This window comes from Aspergillus oryzae, chromosome 6 (genome assembly GCF_000184455.2).
Source record: "Aspergillus oryzae RIB40 DNA, chromosome 6".
Classification (NCBI taxonomy): Eukaryota; Fungi; Ascomycota; class Eurotiomycetes; order Eurotiales; family Aspergillaceae; genus Aspergillus; species Aspergillus oryzae.
In genome coordinates this window covers 693,378-718,813 of record NC_036440.1, presented here as the reverse complement: position 1 = coordinate 718,813, position 25,436 = coordinate 693,378, and the positions used below count along the sequence as shown (strand labels likewise).

At 48.5% G+C, this 25,436-nt stretch overlaps 8 protein-coding genes across 8 annotated transcripts; 5 read left to right on the top strand and 3 right to left on the bottom strand.

Annotated features, from left to right (window-relative positions):
• Positions 1 to 5,524: 5,524 nt before the first annotated feature.
• AO090020000435 (uncharacterized protein) lies at positions 5,525 to 9,419 on the top strand (the record flags this gene model as incomplete). Its single annotated transcript, XM_001824703.3, has 5 exons — positions 5,525 to 5,599; positions 6,542 to 6,806; positions 6,951 to 8,006; positions 8,343 to 9,065; positions 9,217 to 9,419. 5 exons carry the CDS (start codon positions 5,525 to 5,527, stop codon positions 9,417 to 9,419), a joined length of 2,322 nt encoding a protein of 773 aa, XP_001824755.1.
• A 1,978-nt stretch (positions 9,420 to 11,397) lies between these two features.
• Positions 11,398 to 13,507, top strand: bgt3 (putative cell wall glucanase; the record flags this gene model as incomplete). The annotated part of the gene is made up of 2 exons (XM_001824704.3): positions 11,398 to 13,310; positions 13,363 to 13,507. 2 exons carry the CDS (start codon positions 11,398 to 11,400, stop codon positions 13,505 to 13,507), a joined length of 2,058 nt encoding a protein of 685 aa, XP_001824756.1.
• A 503-nt stretch (positions 13,508 to 14,010) lies between these two features.
• AO090020000437 (SRR1 family protein) lies at positions 14,011 to 14,862 on the bottom strand (the record flags this gene model as incomplete). The annotated part of the gene is made up of 1 exon (XM_023238000.1): positions 14,011 to 14,862. The coding sequence occupies one exon, from the start codon at positions 14,860 to 14,862 to the stop codon at positions 14,011 to 14,013; it is 852 nt and encodes a 283-aa protein (XP_023092840.1).
• Positions 14,863 to 15,803: 941 nt separating this feature from the next.
• On the top strand, positions 15,804 to 16,674 carry AO090020000438 (copper acquisition factor BIM1-like domain-containing protein; the record flags this gene model as incomplete). Its single annotated transcript, XM_001824706.3, has 3 exons — positions 15,804 to 16,029; positions 16,093 to 16,406; positions 16,468 to 16,674. 3 exons carry the CDS (start codon positions 15,804 to 15,806, stop codon positions 16,672 to 16,674), a joined length of 747 nt encoding a protein of 248 aa, XP_001824758.1.
• A 201-nt stretch (positions 16,675 to 16,875) lies between these two features.
• AO090020000439 (alpha/beta fold hydrolase) lies at positions 16,876 to 18,072 on the bottom strand (the record flags this gene model as incomplete). The annotated part of the gene is made up of 1 exon (XM_001824707.3): positions 16,876 to 18,072. One exon carries the CDS (start codon positions 18,070 to 18,072, stop codon positions 16,876 to 16,878), a length of 1,197 nt encoding a protein of 398 aa, XP_001824759.1.
• Positions 18,073 to 18,802: 730 nt separating this feature from the next.
• AO090020000440 (uncharacterized protein) lies at positions 18,803 to 19,500 on the bottom strand (the record flags this gene model as incomplete). Its single annotated transcript, XM_023237999.1, has 2 exons — positions 18,803 to 18,940; positions 18,994 to 19,500. The coding sequence occupies 2 exons, from the start codon at positions 19,498 to 19,500 to the stop codon at positions 18,803 to 18,805; spliced, it is 645 nt and encodes a 214-aa protein (XP_023092841.1).
• Positions 19,501 to 22,445: 2,945 nt separating this feature from the next.
• Positions 22,446 to 22,937, top strand: AO090020000442 (uncharacterized protein; the record flags this gene model as incomplete). The annotated part of the gene is made up of 1 exon (XM_023237998.1): positions 22,446 to 22,937. The coding sequence occupies one exon, from the start codon at positions 22,446 to 22,448 to the stop codon at positions 22,935 to 22,937; it is 492 nt and encodes a 163-aa protein (XP_023092842.1).
• A 249-nt stretch (positions 22,938 to 23,186) lies between these two features.
• AO090020000443 (uncharacterized protein) lies at positions 23,187 to 23,930 on the top strand (the record flags this gene model as incomplete). The annotated part of the gene is made up of 1 exon (XM_001824710.3): positions 23,187 to 23,930. One exon carries the CDS (start codon positions 23,187 to 23,189, stop codon positions 23,928 to 23,930), a length of 744 nt encoding a protein of 247 aa, XP_001824762.3.
• Positions 23,931 to 25,436: the final 1,506 nt, after the last annotated feature.

Below are 25,436 nucleotides of genomic sequence, written 5' to 3'. Positions count from 1 at the left end.
GCGCCAGATATTGAGGGGGAGGGAAAAGGATGTATCACCCAGTGTTGGTGGCTAACATATCCACTCGATAATCTAACGCAGTCTACCGGCCAGGAGCGGTTAAGCATGTTTTCCCTAGTGACTTCAACCTGTCACCAATTCCCACAACCCTAATCGACACGCATGGTCGTTTCCGAGCACGGCCTCCCGAAACAATCCCTGTACGGAGCAAACTTCGAACCTTGAAGCCACGGTCAGCCAAAAAAAAAAAAAAAAAAAAAAAAAAAAAAAAAAAAAAAAAGGAAGTGTGTTGATCGGTACCCCATGGGATCACAACTCACTACCGATACTGATTAAGGCGGTTATTTCCGTATGTCCTGGTAATTGGAAGCCCCGGTTGTCCTGTACGGAGTACCTTAGATCGGCTCCGCGTCTCTATAGCTTCCCAAAGCTTTGCCCACTTGCCCCTCTTTTTATTTTGGTAAACTATCTCGATACCGCGGCTATCTTTCTCAAATTGTCTGCGTGCTGAAGTCTGCACAAGTGTTGCAGTGCGATTTTTTCAAGTCCGATGGGTCTGAGATTGTTCTGGAACTACATTCGACATGTGTGTGGGTTTTCAATTTCCAATCCAACAAAGAAGGATTATCGCTAGTCATGTGAACCCAAACCAAAAAATGAAAATTGAAAATTCTCACCAACTGCGGGATTTCAAGATGCTCTCTTAGGGAGAGGGAAAAAAAATCAATAAAAAAAGGATAAATAATTAAAAAGTGGCCGGTGAGCGGCAAGCGACCGGGGGGAATACGGAACTATGGAGGCGGAAGATGGGCGGTCTTTAGCACCCTGCATCGATCACAAAGGCTTGTGCCAATCATAGGCCGAGGAAGCCTGACACCGTTGCTTGCGTCCAGTCCAAGGGCTCCACTGACCCGACGCTAAAAGGCAGCTAAGGTGGTGAGCATGCCATACGGAGTACACATGGCCTCCTGGAGGGCCGGTTGATTTTTCAAGCGATGAAGCGGCGCAGCGGTTGTGAACTGAAAAGGGGAGAGCTTTTTTGATGACGACGACCTTTCCCACTAGCCCTGTTCTGGAAGGACATTTTCCGATGTTCCAAACCTACTACCAAACACTGGTACACTATACGAACAGCTGAGAGAGCTCCCCCCGTTGCCCACAAGCGCAACGGCAACAAGCGCACTTCCCCTTTCATACTAGGTACCTAGGAAGCATCTGTTCAGGGCTTAGCATGGACTGCAGAATAAGTGCGCATAGCAAAGTGCAGTAGATCAAAAGTAAAAAAGCATGTCGTTCACAGTAATTCCGACCATGCATACATACGTGCACTTAGCTGTCGACTGTTTAACCTCGTGATTGAGACATCATTTCCCCTGATCCTTTTGACCTACTATGGGTATCAACAGCGGCATGCACGCACGTCCGGATACCTACAGGCCATGATGGAGACCCCAGCAATACCAAGATGATGGAGATCTTACGCGCACCCGCTGCTAGATTTAGTTTCAATTTTCACATGGGTACGATGCACGAGAGCAATTCCATGCTTGTCTATGTTTTGGGAAATGGATGGGGAGGAGCTTATCTTAGCTCAGAAAAGAAATGTCTCTGATGCAATAGGGCCGAGACTGCCTTAACTGCTTCTGTTATTACTTTGGGCTCCATGTCTCATTTGCAAGGTAAATTTGAAAGAAGAGGGAGAGGGAAAAAATAATGATAATAAAAATAAAAAATAAAAAAGAGGCAGGGCCTCGAAGAGTCGCTCTCATGAAGTCTCCAAAAATGCCAAGAGTCACTAAGCCGGGTGGGCCCACAGGCTGATTGCACGGAAGTACATGTGGGGGCGGACATGAAATCCTGACGCTTCAGAGGCTGGTTACTCGAGGGAATCTGGAGATTCAAGCGAGTCCCGACGGTCACTCAAATTAAGCAGATAGCGTTGTGGCTATGGCTCCGAGGCTGCCTCTGGGGCACCGGGAAACCCCAACCAACGATTACAGGGTGACTCGATCGCTGATTGCACGGGTAAATCATGGCAATTTCCTTCTTTATTCAGGTCGATGTCAATAGTTTCCCTCTCTCTTTTCTTTTAGACTCTCTACATGATTTCCTGACTTCATTGCCTTCTTTTAATTAATTTTGGGTTGGGTTAGACATGCACGGTGCAAAGATTGGTTGCCGATACGCAACGGAAGCAGAAGAGGGTAATGATCGATCAGCCGCTTGCCCCTTTACGGCTTAGGGTTACACGAGCATCTCGCAGGCTCAGCAGTGAGTGACATCCTCTTCGAGGTGAGAAGCAAGGGAGTATCATCCGGCCGAACGCCGTTAGGTTGTTTCGAGTTTATTTGGACGGGCCCGAATAGGGAAGGGGCGTGGAATGAATTAGGAAGTTACAATTTGCAGTTCTGGATTATCGACATTGTCTCGTGTTGCTTTTCTTCTCCTCGAAACTCTAGCATAGTAGCATCATCATTAGGTAGCTGCTCGGTGTGCCCCTCACGAGTGGGTTCTAATTGATGGATGGCTCGGGAGGGGTGGATTGGAATGGCGTATGGCGTCTGAAAAAGTGGGAACAAGGCTGACGGGAGCAAGTCAGATCGGTTGTTTCCATACCGGAGTGTAACCAGATCGAGTCGCGCGTATTATTGCGTTAAGTTTGCTACTTGGGACAGGGAAAAGAACATTGATTTACCCCAAAAGATAAAAAAAAAGGCAAAAAAGAAAAGGCAACTAGAAAAGAAAAGAAGAAAATTGTAAGTCGGACCATACTTGCTGCGCAGCGCAGCCCAGAATGATTATTTTTATCCTCATCATCTAGTTCCCAACACCAGCATGGTCTCGTGGTCACAATATATGGACGGTTTGCAATGTTTGATATGTCTGGATGTAGATACATACAATGCAAGCATACTACTACGTACCTCATACTAATCTACCTAATAGATGATTCCACTGATACTAAATTACTGGTTCCATACGCACTAAGTGGAGGTAGACCATCAGGGCCCAGCACGAAGCTATCAATTTTAGATTGGTTTGTCCGTGGAAGGAAGATCATGGATTCATGGCTGATGCTCCTGATCCGTCTCAAGTCACGATGCCGATGATCCTCGTTCTCGGATGGCTGGTGGGTATCCTGGACTTGCTCGTGTGAGTGAAACAAGCTGACCTGTGTGGTACCTGAATTCGGCCTTGACGAGATCCCAAACCTGGAACACGACGTTAGCTTCCTTAACTTCCACTAAACTTTTTCCTGTTTTGAAGAGAAGGGGCACTATGACCGAAAGGCTTAAGAGAATCACCCACACAGCCGCCGTCTTCCCCCCGATGAACTAAACCAAACTAAACTAGATTGACTACTGTACTGTGCCTATTCCTCCCGGCGCCAATCTTCATTATTCCAGACCATCCAAGCCGAACTTTTCAAACTTAAAGAGGCTGGAGTGGGTTATGCGACTTTCTAGATGCCAATGGGGAATTTCAGATTTAGAATTTTTGGTTGCAGTCATGTCCTTTCTTTCTGATCCTTCTTTACCCTTTTCTTTTTTCTTTTTTTTTCTTTTTTTTTTTTTTTTTTGCTCACTGCTTTTTTATTTTAATTTTAGTTTTAAATTTTCTCCTAGACAACAACAATGGCACTAAGAGCTCACTAACCTCCATCTCCTAGAAAGGAAATGAGGGAAACGAAAGGTAACATTGATTGCGACAGGGCTAAAGCAAAAATAGAAAGCAAGCGATCAATGATCGTGCCCAACCCGATCTGTCACAGCCATACAGGCACACACTCAAGCCCCCTGGGGACACACACCCACACCCACACACAATTACCCTCTCTGGTTTGATGGTGTGGGCAGTGTTAACAATTCCCTAGCTGCATGTGTCTCTCTCTGACAGAGCTCTTTCTTTTTTCCTGTTTATTTTACTCCATATTTTCTTTTCTCTACCCTTCTGTTTTCTTATTTGAGAATTCTATCTCTATAAAATAATAATGATAACAACAAAAATAATAATACGTACCAAATAATCCTAGTCATGGTTCGGGACTATTATAACTTTACTAGTGTCATCATTTTAATTATTATTCTTATTATTATTGGGAGTACTTGTGATGGAAATTGTACATGGCTATCAGCAGTATTCATACTGCCTCTGCAACACCTATAACTAATTCTACCGTTACCTTATTAAAGACAATTGTCGATTGACAGTCTAGACATGTAGTAATACTCCCCTCTCCTTCTCTTTTTGTTTTTTCTTTTTTTTTTTTTTTTACCACCTCTTTCCCCTCCACCTCCCTCTCTCTTACTTCTTCCCTTCCAGTACCTTTGGTTCCTTTAGAGGGTACAAGAAGTGAAAAGCCGACTATTGGCACGCAGTGTTTTCCATTATCATAAATTGTCGTCACATCACTCGGCGGGTCACTCCGACTCTTTCTTTGTCTTTGTCTTTGTCTCTTCTCATTTGGGACTTATTTTCGTTGATTTATAAATTACCAAATCTTTTTATTTTATTTTCTTCTTTTATGCTTTTTTACGAAGTTCAAAATAAAAAAAAGTACTCTTATATTTAACCTTTTTACGATCTGTTCCCCTCGACTTCTCTTGGTTTTCTTTTTCTTTTTTTCATTATTCTCAATCAATCCGGAAGCAAATCAGAAAATACACCGAGGCCAGGACTCGACGTGGACGCTCAACGGTCATCTTCTGCACACTCTTCTTTTTGCGTTTGAAGGAAACTCCTTGCTCTACCCGTACAAGGTTCGTCCGGCTTCTGGGTCCTTTCATTCTTCGTTTCCACCCACCGTCGCTGCATGCTGCAAATCATCCTTCCCAGACATCTAATCTATATCATCTCTCGGCCCCAGTTCCAAGCGCCAGGCTTAATCTGGGCTTCATTCCACTTCCTAAGGCTGTCACATTCACATCGCATCGTTCTCTTGTGTCCTGCATCCACCCCCGGTCAATATTACACCACCTTCCCGCTAGTTACAAGCTCCCTTCTGATATCCCCACCATACACTTTCTGTTTTGCCCTCTCTTGTTTTTCTTTATTTTCTTTTTCTTTTTTTTTTTATTATTTCCCTAATCTTTTGCCCTTTCACCCCCAGTCCCCAATTCCATATCAGGGATAGCTCCCTTTCTCTGTCCTGACGCCTGTCAGCCTGAAGGATGGACCTCCAGTGCAGCTAAATAACAACCCTGGAACCCTCTACATTACACTGGCTCTTGCAGCACACCCTTAATCTTTCATCAAGAGATCCCTTGCCTTCAAGTCTAGAGCTATAGCCCGACGAGGCACTACCCTGGCTGTCAGCCGCTCGTTGGTTTTTGGCCCGTGCAATTCCGCAGCTGTGGCCTCTTCGAAAAAGTTGTCGTCTCCCAAACCATATCTTTCCGTTTTATCCTTTCTCCCAAGAGAACTCTAATAGAACCTTGCCTAAATTGCCTTTGGTCACAGTGTACCGGGCGAATCCATCGATCATAACAAGATAGTTCGTTTGCAGACCACTTAAAGGTCAGTCATGACCGGCATGGTTCAGACTGACCTAGCACATCCATCGACGTCCAAATACAAAGACGAGCCGGCTGACGAGCATGTAAGTGCTGCAGTTTTTGTTTTTATTTTCTTTTCTTTTTCCCAAAGAATCGCGTTGGATCTGTTTCGAAGTCGCATTCCAATAGCACCATTTTCAATCAAGGGCAACCCAGCTATTGTATGAGATTTACCAAGACTCGGCAATAAGCTAGAGATCCTGGACTCTTGGGCCTGTACTCAAGAACCGTCGTCAGTTCTGCCACCTATCTTCCCAGTCACGATCACTCATAGAGCTCCATCCATGGATATGCTTGCCTATAAGCTGATGCAGAACCATGGGCCACTCCTACCTTCTGCTATTCTGTTTCTATTGGTATCTTGACTGCGTCCGAAGTCGAATTCGTCCCTAAAGCCGAATGTGGATGCCTTCGCAAACCACAAGCCCCAGCATGAACCATTTCCTGTATCACCGAGCTATGAGGAACCTGGATACATGACCCTGTTATACCTGACCCTAGTCATTGAGATCCCGCATCGTTCGGCCTTCCCAAGACCATTGTTGGTGACCCTTCCGTCAATATGGCTTACACGTTCATTCGACGTGTTTAACATCAATTTTGTGCTGAGCTACTCCATGAACCCTTGGGTGACTCTATGAGGAGTAAAGGGCAACAGCAAAGGAAATTTGGTGTCTCTTTTCCTGTTGAATTCAGCGGTGATGTTGAATGACATGTTTCACCGGATATACTCCTATCACTGAGGCATAGATCAACCTTTGGAACCCAGTTATCTGCAACCTCTTGCAACGCTATGGACTTGGCTCTATGGAGCTCCCCTACATTCAGGCCTTCAACATCATTGCCAACACAGAATGAGTCACTCAGAGCGTGCAATTTCACACTATATTCTGTTGCCCTTCTCTGTTTACCTGTGGAGACTTTATTCCAATAGTCTTTACTAGAATTTCAGGCTACAGACAAGAGCTAACTAGGCCTGTTTCTAGCTTCGACACCCTGGGCATCAAGGCCCACCACATCTTCAACTTCAACATCCAAGGCCAGCGAGTCTTGTCCAACAGCAAAAGCACCCCAACTCTCCTCTTCAACCCAGCGCAGGTCTATCTTCTGGATCGTACGCCCCCCACGCCCTGGGGAACGGAGTTCTGCACCATCCGAATCCGTACGGACCACCCGCACAAGAGCCAGCGTACTACGCATCCCACCCTCCATATACAGCAGCAAGTGCACCAGCACAGTATCCCTCTAGTGGTGAGTTAGAAACCTTTATGGATCCTCCATATCTTTTGCAGGCATACCCGTCATATCGTCCCTGAAGCTAGAGCAAGATCGAATCACCAACCGTTTCAGACATTACATCCGGGCTGTTTTCCTTCGTCACTAACTCGTTACTAGGACCCCCTGAAATGATGGCAACAGCCACGCAGATGCAGAGGCCTTATCCTCCAATTTACCAAACACCACAGTCCGGTTCTCCAGCATCGGTAACTTCTCAGTCACATGAGCAGCACAGCCGGAACCTTTACAGTCAATCGCCACAGATGGCATCGCAGATGTATGGCTACTCACCATATTCACCTATAAACACTGTGCAGCCTTCACCGTACGCACACTCCTCGTCACAGCATCCTCTCACTTCGCAATCGATGATACTGCCTCACCAGACCAGCTCTGCGCCCATACCCCATACCCAAGCACCAGCTGTCACCATGGCGACTAGCCCCAGCACAGTTACGGCTCAGCAGCAGCCGACACCTCCACAACGGACAGTTTTGAACCCACCACTTCCTACAGCCACTAGCGCCCCAATCCCTCCAAGCAGTGTGCATCATCAGAACTCAGCTATTGGAGCAAGTACTAGCGCTGCACCAGGTCCCATTCCAGCCACCACCCCACTTGTCGTACGCCAGGACAGCAACGGAGTCCAGTGGATTGCTTTCGAGTACTCTCGGGACCGTGTGAAGATGGAATACACCATTCGTTGTGATGTTGAATCCGTTAACGTGGATAGCCTTAGCCAAGAGTTCAAGACGGAGAATTGCGTCTATCCCCGAGCCTGCTGCAGTAAGGACCAATACAGAGGTAACAGACTAGTCTACGAAACTGAATGTAATGCTGTTGGATGGGCTTTGGCAGAGCTTAACCCAGCATTGAGGGGAAAGCGGGGCTTGATTCAACGTGCAGTTGACAGCTGGAGGAATAGCAATCAAGATCCACGACTTCGAAGCAGGCGTGTGAGAAGGATGGCCAAGATAAATAGACGGCAAGGGCTCCCAGCACAACCGCCTGCTCATATGGCCACTGCTACACCTGTTGCACCCGGTGTTCCTGGCGCTAGCCTGACAGCTCCCGGTCCACGTCCGTCATTGGGTCCTCTAGCCATGGGCCCTCCGCAACTGCATCACCACCATGCTCAACCCGAGGGAAATACGAGTAATGAGGAAGTAAGCGGTATGTTCCACCACGTATGATTCGTTTTCGCCACCATTCTCAAGATTGATCAAATGGTGGTTTTGTCTTAATATCATGTACCATCCATCTATATTTTCATAACACCGTGCGGAAGGATACCATGTTTGAACAGAGGAGGCCATGTGAACTGGTGGATATTGTACCCTATGTACTTGTATTGTGTCTGGAGTGGCTTTCGTCTTTTTATCGTTTTACCCATACCCTTTCGTGTTTGTTATTTTACCATCGACGCTGTACCCTCGACGCCCTGAATCATGATCCACAATATGCATTTCAGTGTAGGCTAATATACAATCTGGTCTGTTCATAATACAGGTACCGCTGATTATGCGAATGGTACCAATCGTCCACCGGCTGCGGACAGTCATCCGACCCCTGGACATTCACCTGCGGAGATTCGTACTGCCCAGGTATTCCACGGCTTCCCTGCCTTTCCGCCTCCTACAGGGGGTGCTAGGGGCCCTTCAATACCCCCTCTCATTCGGGATAGTGGGATCGCCACCCTTGGGCGGCATCCGGCTGTTGTGACATCTTCCAGCAAGATCGAGGAAGTCGAGGACGAGGACGAGGACGATGACGATGAGCGCAACCCAAGCAATGATGCGTTGTTCGGCGTATTTCCCGAGGGCAAGCGCCGCAAGTTTATACTCGTCGACGATAATCAGCGGGGTTGCCGGGTTCGTGTCAAAGTTATGCTGGATCAGGTGGACATGAATGAGATCCCCGACTCATACCGAATGTCGAACTCCGTCTACCCTCGAACATACTTCCCCGTTCAAATGAAGAACCCTCCCGGCCGAGTCATTCCTGGCAGAAGATACATCAAGGACGAGAATGAGGAGGATGATGAGGAAACCCCCACTGTCGGGCGCATTCTGGTCCCAGCTCCCAGTGTCGATGGGGATAGTGAAATTGCTGTTCCAAAACTGTCCCGTGCACGTCGAAAGAAGGAAGTCTTATTGAATGACCTGGGTTATCGAATGAGTTGGAGCCAAAGTCGTGTCTTCGCTGGACGCATGCTGTTCCTACAGCGATCTCGTGCGTAATTCCCCATACTCATTTAGTATCCCTTACATGTGGCGTCGACGGATGGGGAAACTGTCCGTCGCCCACCCCGGTGTGGCTCCCATACCACGAGGTTAAAAGATATTGGAATGATAGCAGAGACTAATCATTTTTCTGGAAATAGTGGACGCTTATCGGAATAAAATGCGCAGTACTATGCTGGCTGCGGGCCAGGAGCCGACTGCAATTCCCCGACACTTTGAGACCCGAGCCGGAAAACGGAGATTCCTTGAGCGCAAAAGACGAACAACAGCTCCTCTGGGCCGGGCCAGTGGGGCAAATACATACTCTGCATCCCGACGCAGCGCAGAGGAAGTTGAGGCTTAGGAATTCTAGATCGATACAGACTGTCGTCGATTGTCGTGCCGAACCCGATCCTCTCACGTCTTCCCTGCGTTCATTACTTACAGTACTTTTATGATATCCGTGCTTCGATCCGGCACTGAACCTGGGGTATGAAACATGGTCACTGTTTAAAGTATATAGAGATCATGGGTGTCTCCAGAACCGGAAACACGGCGGTTTATAGCTGTTTTATGGTTGGCCTATGGGATTGTGGTGTTTTGGGGTAGGAACACCATATTTTTTTCTTACTTTTCTTTTCCTTTCTTCTTTCCCTTTCTTCTTCTTTCTCCCTTTCTTGTACGACACACTGTTATGACCGTAATGACTACGCCAGCAGGAAGATATGATTATGACGGGGTTTGGGACGAAAAAATGATTTCATTATGTGATATGGATAATATGTATGTTGTCAATGAATTACTGTATGTACCATGAATGAATGGGATGCGCGTCTACGCAATTCTTTTTATTTTAATTTATTGATTATCATTTATTTGATTTTATTTTTTGCTTGTTTCTTTTGCTGGGTATCGTCGCCAAACCTTCCTAACAATTAATGTTCCCCAACTTCCTTCATCCGAATGAATATTTATAGATCTTGCAGATTAAGGTTCAGACTGATGACGGGACGGAATGCGACGGGAAAAGCAATCCCGAAGCATTAGAATGTTTTCGATGCCACCGATGATTTATTTTCAGTCTAAACTAGAACCATTAAATGAGGGCCAATGAAAAGTAAAGGAAACAAAAGTAAAAATCGAATGGAAGAAGAGAAAACAAGATTCCGAAGAGATGTAAATCCGAGGGTCGTTGATGCAGTCCAAGCTTGAATAGGGCCATTTTATCCAAATAAGCTCTGCACCATGAGAGAGTAGGTCAAATAGTGATCATGGCTTCTGAGACACAAACCGAGGCATGTGCGCATACCGTGCAAAGCTTACGTGTGCATGTCCGGGAGCGGTCGACTGGAAAGGGTAGTATTACTTGACCAACCTGACCAGTGTGGACGTTTTAAAGTCGGATACTAAGGTATCATATTTATAGTTAGTATTCTAGAAGTTGTGCCGCATTCAGAGTTGGGTCAAGTTGGAATGGAACATTGACAGATCTCGCAAAAAAGATGGGGGAGAAGGCTGGAAAAGGACTAGTCCGGACGAGGTAACGTGGGAGTGGAGGTATTTTTGGTCTTCTGCGGGACGGGATTGGACCCTTGGACCCTGTCCAGGTCCGTATGGTAATGGTTGTCAGGGTCACCAGCCGCCACTCAACTTTGCGTCTATCTTCCGCATGCAGTCGCCCTCTTTCTTCTTCCTTTGTCTTGTCTAGTATCAAGTAGACATTGGACGGCCGACTTGCTCTTCTTCTTCCTTTTTCTTTTTGTTTGTTCAATCTTTGACGGGCCTTTGTTCTCTATCTTTTCTCTCTTCTTCCTCCTTCTCGCCATTATCCTGTCGTGCAATCTACATACATACTTCCATACATACTTCCCGCTGATGGGCTGTGCCCCCCCTCACATCCTGTCACAATTATTTCGGTAACGTTGTCCAAATTTTTTACAGTATGTTCCCTCCTGGTGCTCTATTGTACCTCTGATTTGAAAGTGTTCAGCACACTCAATTTGACACAGGTTCCGTTTCGATTCTTGGATGATCCAGACTCTCGTCTGGGTCGGGAACCGTGGTTCGAGACTCTGTCCCTGCCCGCTGATCCGGCACTTTCAGGGCCTTTTTATTTCTCCATCGATCAACCCACTACGGCGTCTGCGCTGTCCTCGCCTGATTCGGCTCCTTGCTTACTCGCTTACTTCCCTGTTTCACTTCATCCGCCCATCGAGAGTCTTAATACTGGACCCTTTCTCAGTTTCGGCCTAGATCTTATGATTTTCGGGGAATTTGTCTGAAACTCAACAGCCTTTAAAAAACGACTCAAAAGTCACCACTACCGCTTCTTTCCTATAACGATGTCCGGTCCCCACCGGTCATTCAGCTTCAACCAAGGTGATGATGGTGCGGGAGACGCAGGAGATGTTTCACCAATCCGTTCTCAAGAAGGACATTTCATGAACAGCCCTCCCCGGCACAACGACGTGTCCCCGGTTTCTGCCAGAAGCCAGGCGATGGGAAGCTCGCCTTCCAGCGGCTTCTTGTCGGCGCACGAGCACGGCGATCGGGGTTGGGGTCAGAATTCGGGGCATACGCAAGCGATGCGCACGAATTCAACAACGCCAGGAATGGACAATCTTGGCCCTGCCGCCGTGGGCGGTGGTATCAGTGGTATCGCCCTTGGCGTTGCCAACTCCCATAACCGTCAGAGTGGAATTGACGCTTTTAGGGACACAGACGGACGCAACCTGCCTGCTGAACGAGGCTACAACACCACCGGATCCGACAACCCATACGTTCCAACCCCCCCAGGCGGCGGATCGCACGGAAGCGCCGAGAACTTGCGGCCCCGAGACTCTTACGGTTCGAACGTTGCATTGGGTGCCGCTGCCGCTCCCGCAGGCCAGCTGACCCCCGGTGGCTCCAATCCGTCCCAACGCAGTTTATTTGATAGTCCGTATCAGGGTGTGGGAGCTATGGATGCGGGCCCATATCAACGACAGTCCGCCTACAGTGCTGCGGGCGACTATCCCCTTGTCATAAACCCTGATGAGATCGCCGATGATGGGGATGATGGCTTCACGCCTGTCCCGAATGGCAAGTCTGCGAGTTCTAATGCAAGAGCAATTCCGGCAGCCGCCGCTGGGGGAGCTGCCGGGGGTGGGTTATTTGGCTTGTTCAAGTCGAAGAAAGCCGACAATCCGTCCTATGGGCCTGTGCCAGGGGCAGGATTGGAGGCTGGAGAAAAGAGCCGGTGGGTCAAACCTACACCCGGGGGAGGAAGTCGCAAACGTGGGTGGATTGTAGGCCTTGCCTTGGCCTTCATTGTTGTCGGGGCGATCGTCGGCGGCGCTGTCGGTGGTACTCTAGGAAATCGAGAAAATGAAGCCCCGGATACTACAAAATCGGCGTCTAGCGATACCGAATCGAATGGCGATCTCAACAAAGACTCCTCGGAAATCAAAGATTTAATGAATAATCCCGACCTCCACAAAGTATTTCCGGGCATGGACTATACTCCCTGGGGCGTCCAGTATCCGCTTTGTCTTAAATATCCACCTTCGCAAAACAATGTCACTCGTGATGTGGCAGTGCTCTCACAGTTGACCAACACTGTCCGGCTCTACGGCACGGATTGCAATCAAACAGAGATGGTCTTACATGCTATTGACAGACTAGAATTGAAGGACATGAAGGTCTGGCTAGGAGTCTGGATCGACTCGAACGACACGACGAACGATCGACAGATCAAGCAACTATACAAGGTCCTGGACGATACGAAAGATATATCCATTTTCAAGGGAGCCATTGTCGGGAACGAAGCACTGTATCGGGCTGGTAATGATATCGCAAGCGCGAAAAAGAAGCTGATCTCGTATATGGATGATGTGAGGAATCACTTCAAAGAGAAAAACTACGACCTCCCCATAGCGACGTCCGACCTCGGCGACAACTGGAAGGAAGATCTCGTCACGGCCACAGATCTCGTGATGTCTAACGTGCACCCTTTCTTCGCGGGTGTTACGGCTAAGGAAGCTGCCGGCTGGACCTGGAATTTTTGGAACCAAAACGATGTCCCGCTAACGAAGGGCACAAATAAGAAGCAAGTCATATCTGAGGTGGGATGGCCAAGTGGTGGCGGTAATGATTGCGGTTCGAACAACAAGTGTACGGACGATACGTCCGGCTCCGTAGCTGGCATCGATGAAATGAACCAATTTATGTCGGATTGGATTTGCCAGGCATTGGAGAATGGCACAGATTACTTCTGGTATGTTACCCCGCTTAAATCCAGATGGACCATGTTCTAACAGATCTTTCAGGTTCGAGGCGTTCGATGAGCCGTGGAAGGTCCAGTATAACACCAAGGATGAGAATTGGGAAGATAAATGGGGCCTTATGGATGCCGCGCGCAAGTTGAAGCCAGGGCTCAAGATTCCTGATTGTGGCGGCAAGACAGCCGCATAATTGATGGTTCCATTGATTCTGTCGCACCTCATGATCTTTCCTACGATTCTTACGACATCCCTTCCTCTCTTCCCCGTCTTTCCTTCCTCTCCTTGATGATAACGACCACATTCCTTTTCATGATGCGTAAAGGCTTTGCAAGGACACGCTTCGGTGTTACATTCTGCTCCTGGGTTTGTAATTTAATGGATGGTTGAAATGTTTGGTTGATGCGTTTCTGAATTCTTCTTTTTCTGTGAACTATTGAATCTTTCTACATTGCACATGCATAGCTGGATGGTTGATGGAAGAGTGTCACCGTGTATATATTATCTGAACACTCGAAGTTGATGGGGTGTTTCAGACTTTTGCAAATACTACTTTCAATTCGGCATCCATATATTTGTTAATAGCGGTTCTTAGCGGTTGTATTCTGCTCCTATGTAGTTAGTCTAGACGAAGGTCATAAATCGTATCATACAAAAGTATTTACAGTGAATTTTACCGATATGTCGTCGTCTCATCTATTGCTCACACTCCTCGGGTGAGTATACTCTCATATTCCAGAATGCATGTTCCATGTCCTCGAACCGCGAAATCTTTACGGACAACCTTGATTCCACGAACTGCCTCACAGCATCTGACTCGATGTCTTCTAATGGACCACCAAATACCAGCGCAGGCGCGTGGGAAAGTAATTGTTCGAGGTGCGTCCGTTCTGCGCCGGGACAATAGAGGAGAGTACTAGGTGAGACTTTTTCAAAGCCGTGGGGATGGTCGAGAACGGTAATGTCAAGAGAAGCGAGCAGGGATCTGTCATGGGTATTGAACACAGGGTCCTGAGCGAAGACTTCGAGATTCGGGATTGATTTTTCTAATCGGACAACGTCAGTATGCAAAATATCTACCCGCCTGTAGAAGGGCAGAAGATCGAGAACGTAAGACTCACTCATCAAATCAACAACGCTCACCAACCCGGCAAGCTGGTACATTGACACGCTCCTCCTATCCACCCAACCACCCTTCAGAAACCCGCTCGGACTCCCCAATCCAATACAGACAATGCGATCCACTTTCACCGGCGCAGACGATAATGCTCTCTCGACCACCCTCCAACTGTCCGACCCCTCCCATCGTTGCCGATAACCCCAGAACTGTGTTTGGAGATCTTCCAAATTCAACTGCGCCGGCGCTTCGGCGGGGACAAGGATCTGGGACTGTTTGCCTTGTTCTGAGTTGTCATGGTGCTGTTGGGTGGGACGCAGAGCTCGACGGGCGCTTTTTCCGCCCGCAGTGACGTGCGTCCAGCCGCTGGAGTCAGTGACTTCGAGACGCTTATGGTGATTGAGGTTTCTCTTGCGGTTGCTGTGGGGCATTATTGCAGGGATTTTAACTGGGATTTCGGGTCGGTGTTGAGATTGAGGGCATGGTGATGGTGCGATTAATTGAATTAATTGATCGCGATGCGGGCGGTCAAGAGGGGGGATTTCGTTATCTTATCGGAAGATTTTTATCGGCTTGCATCGCGAACAAACCAAACAAATCAGTCCTCCATATGGTTTATCTTCCAGAATGTATCTTGAGGCCAGTGTCAACGATTCAATATTGATGACAGCGTTGCTTATTTCCGATGTTACTTACACCATGCTAGTCTGTCAGACACGCCGTCAGCGGTTTTCATTTCTCAGATGATCTCTCTAAGCGCCCAGCCTTTGATAGCGGCTGTGATGTGCCTTTGTTAGCGTCCGATTAGGGGCGCTTGCAGGACGGGCATTCCACGAATGAGATGGCGAATCACGCTGCCGAAAGTGATGCCACCTGCAGTGAGCGTCTTGGAGCTCTGAGTCGGTCCAATCCCAGGCGCGGATCTACCGTTTACTCCTCTCGCGCATATCCAATGCCATGCTGCAGCTGTCAAAGGTTCTCACAGAGTTTTGTGTAGCACTCCCCCATCTGCGGGTTGGATCACATCGCTCTTCTGCCTTCTCACTCGTCCGACATGATCATCTCCTCCCCACAGGGCCCCGAGGCGAGCGCGTTTGCAGGATTTAGACCATGCTTTGTGCCCCTCAAAAAGTCTTGTCTACCCGCCCATCCTCCTTCAGTTGCTGGAAGCTTGTTTCGATGATGATCCTGTTAAACGATTAAACTGCTCGCATATTGGTTGACGTCGCGCTGGCTTGAATCTCTGGATGTGTTTCTAAGCCGAGAGAGCCCAGGAGAGTTTTGTATCTCTGCGCTCTGTTGTTGTCGCTTTCACCTTTCTTACTTTTTTCTTTCTTAACCGACATCTCTGTCGAGCCTCATACTGGACACCATGAGGACATTCCAATCATCAGTATCGCAATGGATGGCCTTCCTCCTTATGTGTCTGGGCTTGGCAAATGCCCACACGGTCATCGTTTATCCCGGCTATAGAGGGAACAACTTATTTACAAACGGCACTGTTGCAGAAGCCAACGGTCTCGGGGTAGCTATGAGCCCCAACGCAACAGACAGCAACTCCTTTATATACCCCTATGGACAACAATGGATCTATCCTTGTATGATTACCCAACAACAGTCTATCTAAATTGTCATTTTGTTAACAATCGGTTATTCCATAGGCGGAGGTATGCCCACCTCAACGAACAGAACCAAGTGGCCTGTCAGCGGCGGTGCGGTCTCTTTCCAACCTGGCTGGTTCCAGGGTCACGCCACAGCATTCATCTACATCAACTTAGGCTTGGGAACCGTGCCCGATAATATGAGCCATCCCATGATCTCACCGTTCCAGATCAACGGTCCTTCTAATGAGCCGTACCCGGGCACAGTTTGCTTGCCACAGGTCCCGTTACCGGCCAACATCAGCGTGAGTCCAGGCGACCACGCTACGATTCAATTGGTTGAGACGGCTAAACATGGCGCTGCTTTGTACAATGTATGTTATATGTTATATGTGCCCTGGGTCTAGTTCATGGATATGTGCTGATATGTCGCAGTGTGTGGATATTGAATTCGCAGAACCCGAGGACGTCGCCGAGGTCACCCGCGATAACTGCTTCAACTCGAGTCATATCACCTTCTCACAAATCTTCGCTGCGACGTCTCTGACGTCGGGTGCTGTTGCACAGGGTACAACGAGAGGGACGTTTACGTCGTTATTAGCTGCGGTGTTAGCGGCTGTGATGGGTGCTATGATGATGTAAATGCTTATGTTTCCCTTCCATCTCCTAATTGTGCACGCTTGTTACGTTGACTTCACTCGTACATACCCAATATAGTTACCCTTTTCTCACTGATGTCTGTAAACCAGCTTAGGATAGTATATGGCATGATGGAGTTAATCAATGGAGAATTCTACATTCCTACAATCTACCTTCCATCCCATAAACTAGATAGAGAATCCCCTACAACCCCCGTAACAACTCCAAAATAACCTCCACCACAACCCCAGGACACTCCTGGGGCGCCCAATGCCCAACCCCATCCACCAACCTCAACACCCTAAAATCCGAACAAACCCTCCCATCCACCATCTTCTCCAAAGCCCCCGGCTCCTGATAAATCCCCCAATCCGACTTGCCGGACACAAAAGCCGCCGGTACCTCAATCTTCCGACCAGCATACACATCAAAATCCCAAGTATACCTGCCCCCAGCAGCCGTTCGCACACGATACCAATTCAACCCACCCTGGAACCCCGTCCGCGCATACTCACCCACATAAACCGCCAATTCCTCATCCGACAACCACTCCTTCGAAGCCGCAACCGTCCCCTCCGACTCCGACTCCATGTGCCTCTGCACAGCCTCGCGCATATTCGCCTCCAACGGCATAACATAGTAATAAGGCAACTTGACCAAATCCTCAGCCGTCCACCCTTCCAACGGAAACGGCTGATTCCCACCCCAACTCCCACTCTTCAGATAAAAGTACCCTCGCAGGAACTCTCCGAGCCCGGCCACCGGCTCCACCATCTCTTCATTCGCTGGCGAAGTCGAATAATACCACTTATAATGCTTCCTGCCGCGCGCAGCAAGCTCATCATGCACGTGGTCCCCTGCCGCGGACTCCGTTCCTCCTCCACCACCCTTCTCCTCCCCTTCTTCTCCAGAGGAAGAAGAAGAAGAAGTCCCAAACGGCAACACAGGACTCCCATTAAAAGGATGACTCAAAAGCACAACACTCCTAAAGAAATCCGGCCGTACAAGCGCACACATCGCCGCCGTAACAGCTCCACAATCATGTCCGACCACGCACTGCACAGACCGATACCCCAGCGCATGTACCAGGGTCACCATGTCCCGGACGAAGCTCGTGAGCGTGAATGTATTCAGGTCGACCTCCGAGAAGGGTCTCGTGTCCCAGCCTGTTGTGCGGCCGAAGCCGCGCTGGTCGGGGGCTACGACGTGGTAGCCAGCTGCTGCTAGTGGGGGGATGACTTTGCGCCAGGAGAAGGCGAGTTCGGGGAAGCCGTGGAGGAGGAGTAGGAGGGGGCGTGGGGTGTTGGGGTCGGGGTTGGATTCGAGGATGTGGAAGGTTAGGGTTTTTGTGGGGATGAAGCGGGTGGTTATTCCCTCTGGGAGGGGGAGGGGGGTTGTCATTTTTCTTTTGTTTCTTTTATTTTCTCTTTTTGAGGCTTGGTTTTGGTTGATTGGGGGTATTAGGGTGCGTGTGTGAGGGGGGTGGTTGTTTTATACTGAGGAGTTATGTGTTGGAGGTGTTGGAGATCTATCCGTGTAGATTAGCCACATTGATTACCCGAGGGGTTGTCGGTAGATATCACATGTAGATGTCGCATGAACGGGGCTGTTGTTGTGGGTATATTAGTGGAATTGATTATTCTCTCCTGAATGTCGTGATGCATTTGTAAGAAGCTTATTACCTATAATTTCTGACCTCGGTAGTTTCACATACTCTAATCATGGATGTCTAGACATGTTCTTTGCTCCACCTATGGCATCATAAAGCACTTGGTTCCTATATGAACTTGAAGCCTGAAGAACTAGACTCCTATGTATAAATATACAAATGTTTTAGTTGACTATTGTTTAGCATCATAATATTCAGTTGCGCATATGCACTGCAACATTTCAAAAACACACCGTCGATATTAGAAACGTATTCATGCCCAAATTGTGAGAATCTGTCTATACATCGCACACTACGGCACACTGCCCCTATAACGGACCAAAGTCGATTCTTTTGCAGAGAGTGTATAGAGCTAAAGTAAAGTGCATTTAAAGAAAGGAACGTGACACAAGCTGTCACAGGCTATCATAAATTTGTCATTGTAGACAAAAGCAACAAGTTCTCACGGCGCTACTGCCGTCCCTATCCAGACACAGTGTAAATGTGAACTCCATGAGGGTGATCAGGACTCCTTGCATTGCAGGTGCATCGACATCCCCGGGTCCAGATTGGTTCCGAAAAAAACCAAGCCGTATCCACAGCACTCAGGTTTTTGGGCCACTAAATTCAGGTCAAGTGTTACTGCCTCATGGTACATCCTGGATTCCACGTACATCATTTGGTTTCAGGTTGATATTGGCTCTTCCATGAGTGATTTCACACAAGCCATTGAAATCGTCTCCAGGATATCGGCAGAGACCAAAGGATTGGGTAACTTTGTGCTCACGGAGTAATTCTTGAAAGCGCTTCATAAAACGTAACTCTTCCTCCCCAATAGTCAAGCCCTTCTCCTCCGAGAAATAGAACTCTGTCTGTTTGAATGCACCATCAGATGAGACTGCCCAAATAGCGGGCTGAGGAGGTTTCATTCCGGAGACATGGCCCGCGCTCCAAGGTACAGATTTACCTTGGTAATCAACAAGCATCTCACCAGGCTCGAGGTCAAAATGACGATGAAGCATGGCGAGACCAAACGTTCGGTCCATGCCCTGTTCAACGAAAAACTTTTTAAAGACATCTTTCACAAGATCATCTCCATTCAGCTTCACAAAGTTGGTACGGGCAACCTCGAGGGAGGGAAGTGTCTGAAAATGATCCACAGAGTATTCACCGATGGACATATTGGGCAAAGAAATTGAACTTGACAAGTTGAAAATTCGAAGTTAAGATAGACTGATGTGAAGAGCTAACGCTGGATTTTCTTCGGGGACCTGCTATTGCTTGGAGGGAGATATCAGTAGAACTGACGGGGAAACTCCACCTTTTATAATCCACAGACCCGGATAAGTCCGTTGAATTCTTGTGGCATATTGCATATTTACGCATTCCGACGCCTCCTGTGAAAAGGGTTTGTTGCCTATTGTGAGTCCTGCAACTGCGTGTAGAGCTGAGACCCTTCGACTCTTTGACAGTTAAGGGCAACCGGCGCTAAGCCTATTTTGGGGGGATTCCAGGAAAATAGACCCCCCCCCCTCCCCCCAAAGTCTATGGTTTTTAGGTCTTTTCGCATCGGGACAATTAATAGTTATTTCTAATAATCTAAATTTTACTCTATATTAATTTGAAGCGATTTTATCTACTTATCACAGAGTTATCGGGGGCCCTGATTTTTGGGGTTATTTTGGTTGGGGTCTGCCAAGACCTTGAATGCCAACCCTAGGCCGCGGGCAGGCTAGCCCTAATTAGGAAACCAGTTGCCTGAGGCCCTTGTCTAGATAGGCGGCCGGCACAATAAGGCGAGTCTGGCATGTGGGTTAGGTAGGTCAGGTAGGTCAGGTAGGCAGGTGAGGTAGGCAGGCAGGCCTGCAGTTCAAAGGTGGCTCGGGTCAGTGGTGGCTCGCGGTCAGAGGTGGCTTCCGGTCAGCGGTGGCTCTAGTCAGACCTCCAGGTCAGAGGTGGCTCGGGGTCAGAGGATTACCTCCATAATCCTCGTCCGACATAGTCATACATCGCACCGCGATGGACCACGATCAAAACCCTCCTAGGTAATGTCTGCCTCAGCAGGTCGACCTAATCATTATAATAAGTCCCGTTTCCCAATTGTTACCGTCCCATAAGAAGTGCTTCCCATCTAATTTCTTGCAGTCGACATCTGCAACGCTGCCAGGTGGCGTATCACAATTCCTGTAAAGGAGCACACTATGGCAAATGGTTGTATAGTAGGCGTAGTGACGACCCAGAGGTTACGCGGCTAGCTGTGATTCGTTATGGCGAGAACATCTCAAGACAGAATTTAAACGAACGGATGTCCTCTGCCAAATTTCTGAGGAAGAACAACCGCATGACACCAGAGATTCCCTCAGCCAAGCTAATTCCGCTTGGAAGCCTTTTTTGTACAGCTTCCCGAGGATATAAATCACCAACGTTCCGGTGAGTGGCAACAATCCGCCACTCGCGAGCATACCCTGATCGATGCCTTGCCGCTGTAAGGTTGAGTTTCGTGGCAGCACCCTAGCTCCCAGAAGGCACCCAAGGAGAATGGCTGCACGTTCATGTGGCATCACGTATATTGTTTTTACTGCAAAGGCGCAAGAGCTGAAACGTCAGCTGGAACATGCTAGAAGTCGACAACCAGCGTTGGCTCGAGCGGGTCTACGGGGCTGTGAGTACACGGCACTTTCTCACAAGATATAAAGAACCTTGGCTCTGGTCAAACCCAGCCGATCTCCGCGGCAGCCCAAAAAGCGAAGACGACTGAGGTGATTGTCCCTGGCGGTGTTCGCTCCAAGGCACCAGTGGATTAATGCGTCGTTCACTGGATACATGAGGTTTTAGCGGACTCGTTCCTCCCTTTTGTGGGCGAAAACACGTCATCCGGATATCTGCGCAGCCTGAAGATAGCTGATCTGGTTTTAGATGGCTAATAGATTAAGGTGAGCGTGTATAAGTAGAGAGCACCTCACAGCTAGGAGGTAATAGTGGCTCAACGCCGGAACTATTGACTGGGTAGTCATGAATTATAGGCAGTCAGCGTGTGGTAACATGGAAGTGCACTGGGGCTTAACAAGAGTGCGCATCTCTTAATAATTCCGGTCGTCTTTCGTTAGGGACCATCGCACCCGCTTGCTGGACTAGAGGCGACTCGTTTCTTGCCTGCCACTTACCCAGCGCCCAACCACGATGTTGCAGGTCAGGATCTGAAGATGAAAAGAGTAAGACGGGCTAATCGACCTTGGTACTACGCACCGTGTTGACCTTTCCCAACATCGTACCACAAGCATCTAGATGAGGTCCCCCAGGTGCTGGAATCGGATACGAATTCTCCACCACGCCCCCGGCGACCGACCCTATCCTGCAAGATGCCTCCAAGAACATCCCTCAGGTACACACAAATTTGACCACGACAGGTCTGGACTCTGCCTGGTAGCGTTTATCAGCCTCTGACCACGTAACTCCTCCGGCTTCGTAATGCTCCGGCGTTCCGAGGACTGTGGTATGCTAACGCGCTAAACTTTCAGCATGAACTATCCGTCGTAGATTAGAAAGCCGATCTCATATTGGATGGTTTATCTGCGGGTAGTTGAATTACGTGTGCAGCTGCCATGGTCAGGAAGCTCATCTCCACTTCATTTCAGGATCGCCCATTCATCTATCTCACTTGGCTGCTGATGGAGGAGTGGCTAGCTTATTGGAGGCGCTGGGCACTCACCACCACGCCCAATTCTGGGTCTGCAACCTAGTAGGGAAGAAGAGGATAAGGAAGAGCCATGGTACTTAAAACGCTTAGCCATGATTACGTCAGAAGTGCGTATACGGATGCTATGGACAGCCGCAGCAAGCTATCAGCCCGACCTGAATGGGTTGCGGGCTAGTGTCGCATCTACAGAGAGTAGTTCCTTCAGCCATGGTTAACACAGGTAAGCGCTCAGGGTGTTGCTTCGCGTGCCGTCGGCGTCGAGTTAGGGTATTTTCACCTATTTGACTGTGCAGTCCCAAGGTGTCCTAAGGTGTCCCCGGCTGACAGTGGATTCTTTCTCTAATTCAGTGTGATTTGGAAAAGCCATGTTGTCGGCGTTGCATGGACAGCGGACGCGTATGTCCTGGCTATCCCGAAGCCTGGGACCTCATGCTTCGCATGCAGAATAATCAGGTTGAGAAAAAAGTGCAGGCGCGGGTTGAGAAAGTGCTCAAAACTAGGAGAAGAGAGCGATTTACAGGAAGAACACCCATAGCCAGTATTCCGCAAGGAGTCCACATCCCTGTTGAGGTTCTCAGCTGGAACCAATTCTGCAGCGATTATGCTATGGACTCTGGTATCACTTTCTTCAACATACTCCCCAGGTATTATACTGACAGCGCACCGACGTGTTGCCGGGAAGCGGTGCACGCTGTAACGCTAGCTAGCTTGGCCCGCAAATTGCGTGAGTCGGAACTGATGGCTCGAGCGAGACAGCACTACAGCAAAGCGATTGCGGCACTGAATATCGCTCTGAACGACCCGGTTTTGACTGCGGAGGATTCTGTTCTGGTTACTCTGCTGTTGTTTTCACTCTTTGAGGTGAGCTTCGCTCTCAGGCTTTTCCCTCTCAGAATCTCTAGAGTGAGCTTATTGATCTGATACTCTGACACTAAAATGCTCTTTAGACAATTGTTCCAGATTACTTGGAGAATATGCTATTGGATTCTGATTTTCGCTGCCATATCCACTTTCGTGGGGCAATGATGCTACTCCGATGGCGCTTCGAGAATGGAAGTCATTCTGTACTGGATAGGCGTATTCTTGCATTCTTCTCCCATATCTGTGTATGAGTCGACCCGATCCCCAGGCCCTTCGAAGCTAGGTAAAACTAATGTTAATGTTCAGTTTATGAGTACGTTTGTCGACTATGAGCTCAGCGATGCGAAGTGGTTCTCCTTCGAGGAATTGATGGCTCCGTGGACGAGCGACCCCCTTTTGGAGCCAGTACTTAGTCGGGCAATCCATTTCAAAAGGCGGGCTCAAATTCAATTCACTACAACGGGTTCCCGATCACCCAGATTGGAGGTACTACTGCAGCTAATCAGGGATGGTTCCACCATCAGCGAGGAGCTTGAAGCGGCCGCCATCAGCGTTAGACGCTCTTCCGATCCGAATATGTCTTCACATCAGCAACTGACAACATTCAATGGCATGTTTGAAGTGTCCACCAAAACAACGGAGGCGATAGTGAGAAGCCTATACCGGACTGTCAGATACCGTGTGGTCGAGTTGGTCCGTGGCCTTGTGGCTCGCATAGGGGACGGAGAAGATTACAGCGCTAGCTGCGAATTCGACAGTCAGGTTTGCTCGTCAGAAGAGCTCGCTATGATCCTTGAACAGATCCATGGGGATATTTGCGCTGTTCTTGGCCTCGATCCTGAGCACCATGCTGGCGACGACAATCAGGGATTGGCTCATCGAGTGTTTGGAATGTTCTTCCCCATAACAGTCCTGATGTTCTCATCGTCAGCTGGGGAAGAAAAACGAGTGTGGTTTCAAGAGAAACTACGATGCATGGGTGAGAAGACTGGACTGGGCCTGGCAACATGGGCAGCACAAAAGTGGAATAGCCACCTCTGTATCCCATGCTAATCCGCCAATTTTCGAACTCTAATATCCAACTACCATTAGCTCAATCGTAATAAGAATTTATATATTCAGAATATACAGCTGTATTATGATTATATTTGAATGAATACATAATCTGCAGTACTAGTGCAAGATAAATAACCTAATGATACAACGTAATATAGTTTACTCAGGAATAGATGTTATATTTTAAAATCTCAAATATTAAGATCAAATCTACTCAATATATCAATTTCAGAGAAAATAAATTGACCAGGCATAGTTTGATTGAGAGGAGCTCAAGGACTGGATTGACATAGGATACAGAGGTGGCTATTCCTATTGTGTGGCCATTTCACGCGTGAGTACATTAACTTCTACGGATTATTGAATATCGATGCCGTAGCCAAAGGCTCGCACGAAGAACCCGAAATGGTTTAGCGCGTTCTGAACCTTCTGACAGCCACGGTTACCCCCTCAGTCTTATCTCCGTCTAGGCCCATGCCTCCGACATCTACCTAGCACTCCTTGGCAGGAATAACTCCCTCAGTAACACCCACATAGCGGTCATTATGTCGTTCCATTCGTTCGCAGGAAGGACCTGAAATGGTTTAGCGATCTTTCGTCTATCGGATTCCCTCCGGCCCAGCCGATGAAATAGGTACAAAACCATATCGTGAAACAGTAACTATAAAAGGGCCATGATCTGCCATTAGAATCTGTCGTAGCATCCTCAACTTTATCACCCTTGGTGTGAGAGCTTTCAAAAATTGTCCTGGGCTTACTTCGTACGCATTTGCCAACCATGACACCCATCTGCAACCAAGAGACCAGAGCTAGTGAGCTTGTACGCCACTACGCCCCTCAAATCGCTGGAAAGATTATTCTCATTACGGGTGTCTCCCCAGGAAGTCTCGGCGAAAGCTTTGTGAAGCAAGTCGCCGTAGCACAGCCTGCTATGTTCATCCTCGCTAGCCGCTCGACCTCCAAGATGCAGAACTTCATCGACGAGCTAGGCACAGCATACCCAAGCATCAAGGTCAAACCACTCTACCTGAACCTCCTCTCGTTTGCCGACGTCCGGAAAGCGGCAGAGACAGTCAATTCCTGGACTGACGTGCCTCACATCGACGTCTTGGTCAATAACGCTGGCATTATGGCGGTACCATACAATCTGACCGAGGACGGTTTCGAAAGCCAATTCCAAACAAACCACCTCAGCCACTTCCTCTTCACCAATCTCCTCATGGGAAAGATCCTGGCCTCGAAGACCCCACGCATCGTGGTTGTCTCTAGCGGCGTGCACCGCGTTGGCCACATCCGCTGGTCTGATCCGAACTTCAACGGGGGCAAATACTACCAGCGCTGGCTAGGATACGGCCAGTCCAAGACGGCTAACGCCTTGATGGGCGTCTCGCTGGCCGAGAAACTCGGCTACCGCGGCCTCCTCGTCTTTCCGATATGTCCGGGGGTCAGTTTGACGAACCTCGCAGCGCATGGGAGTGCCGATTTAGCAGCGTTCTCTGCGGA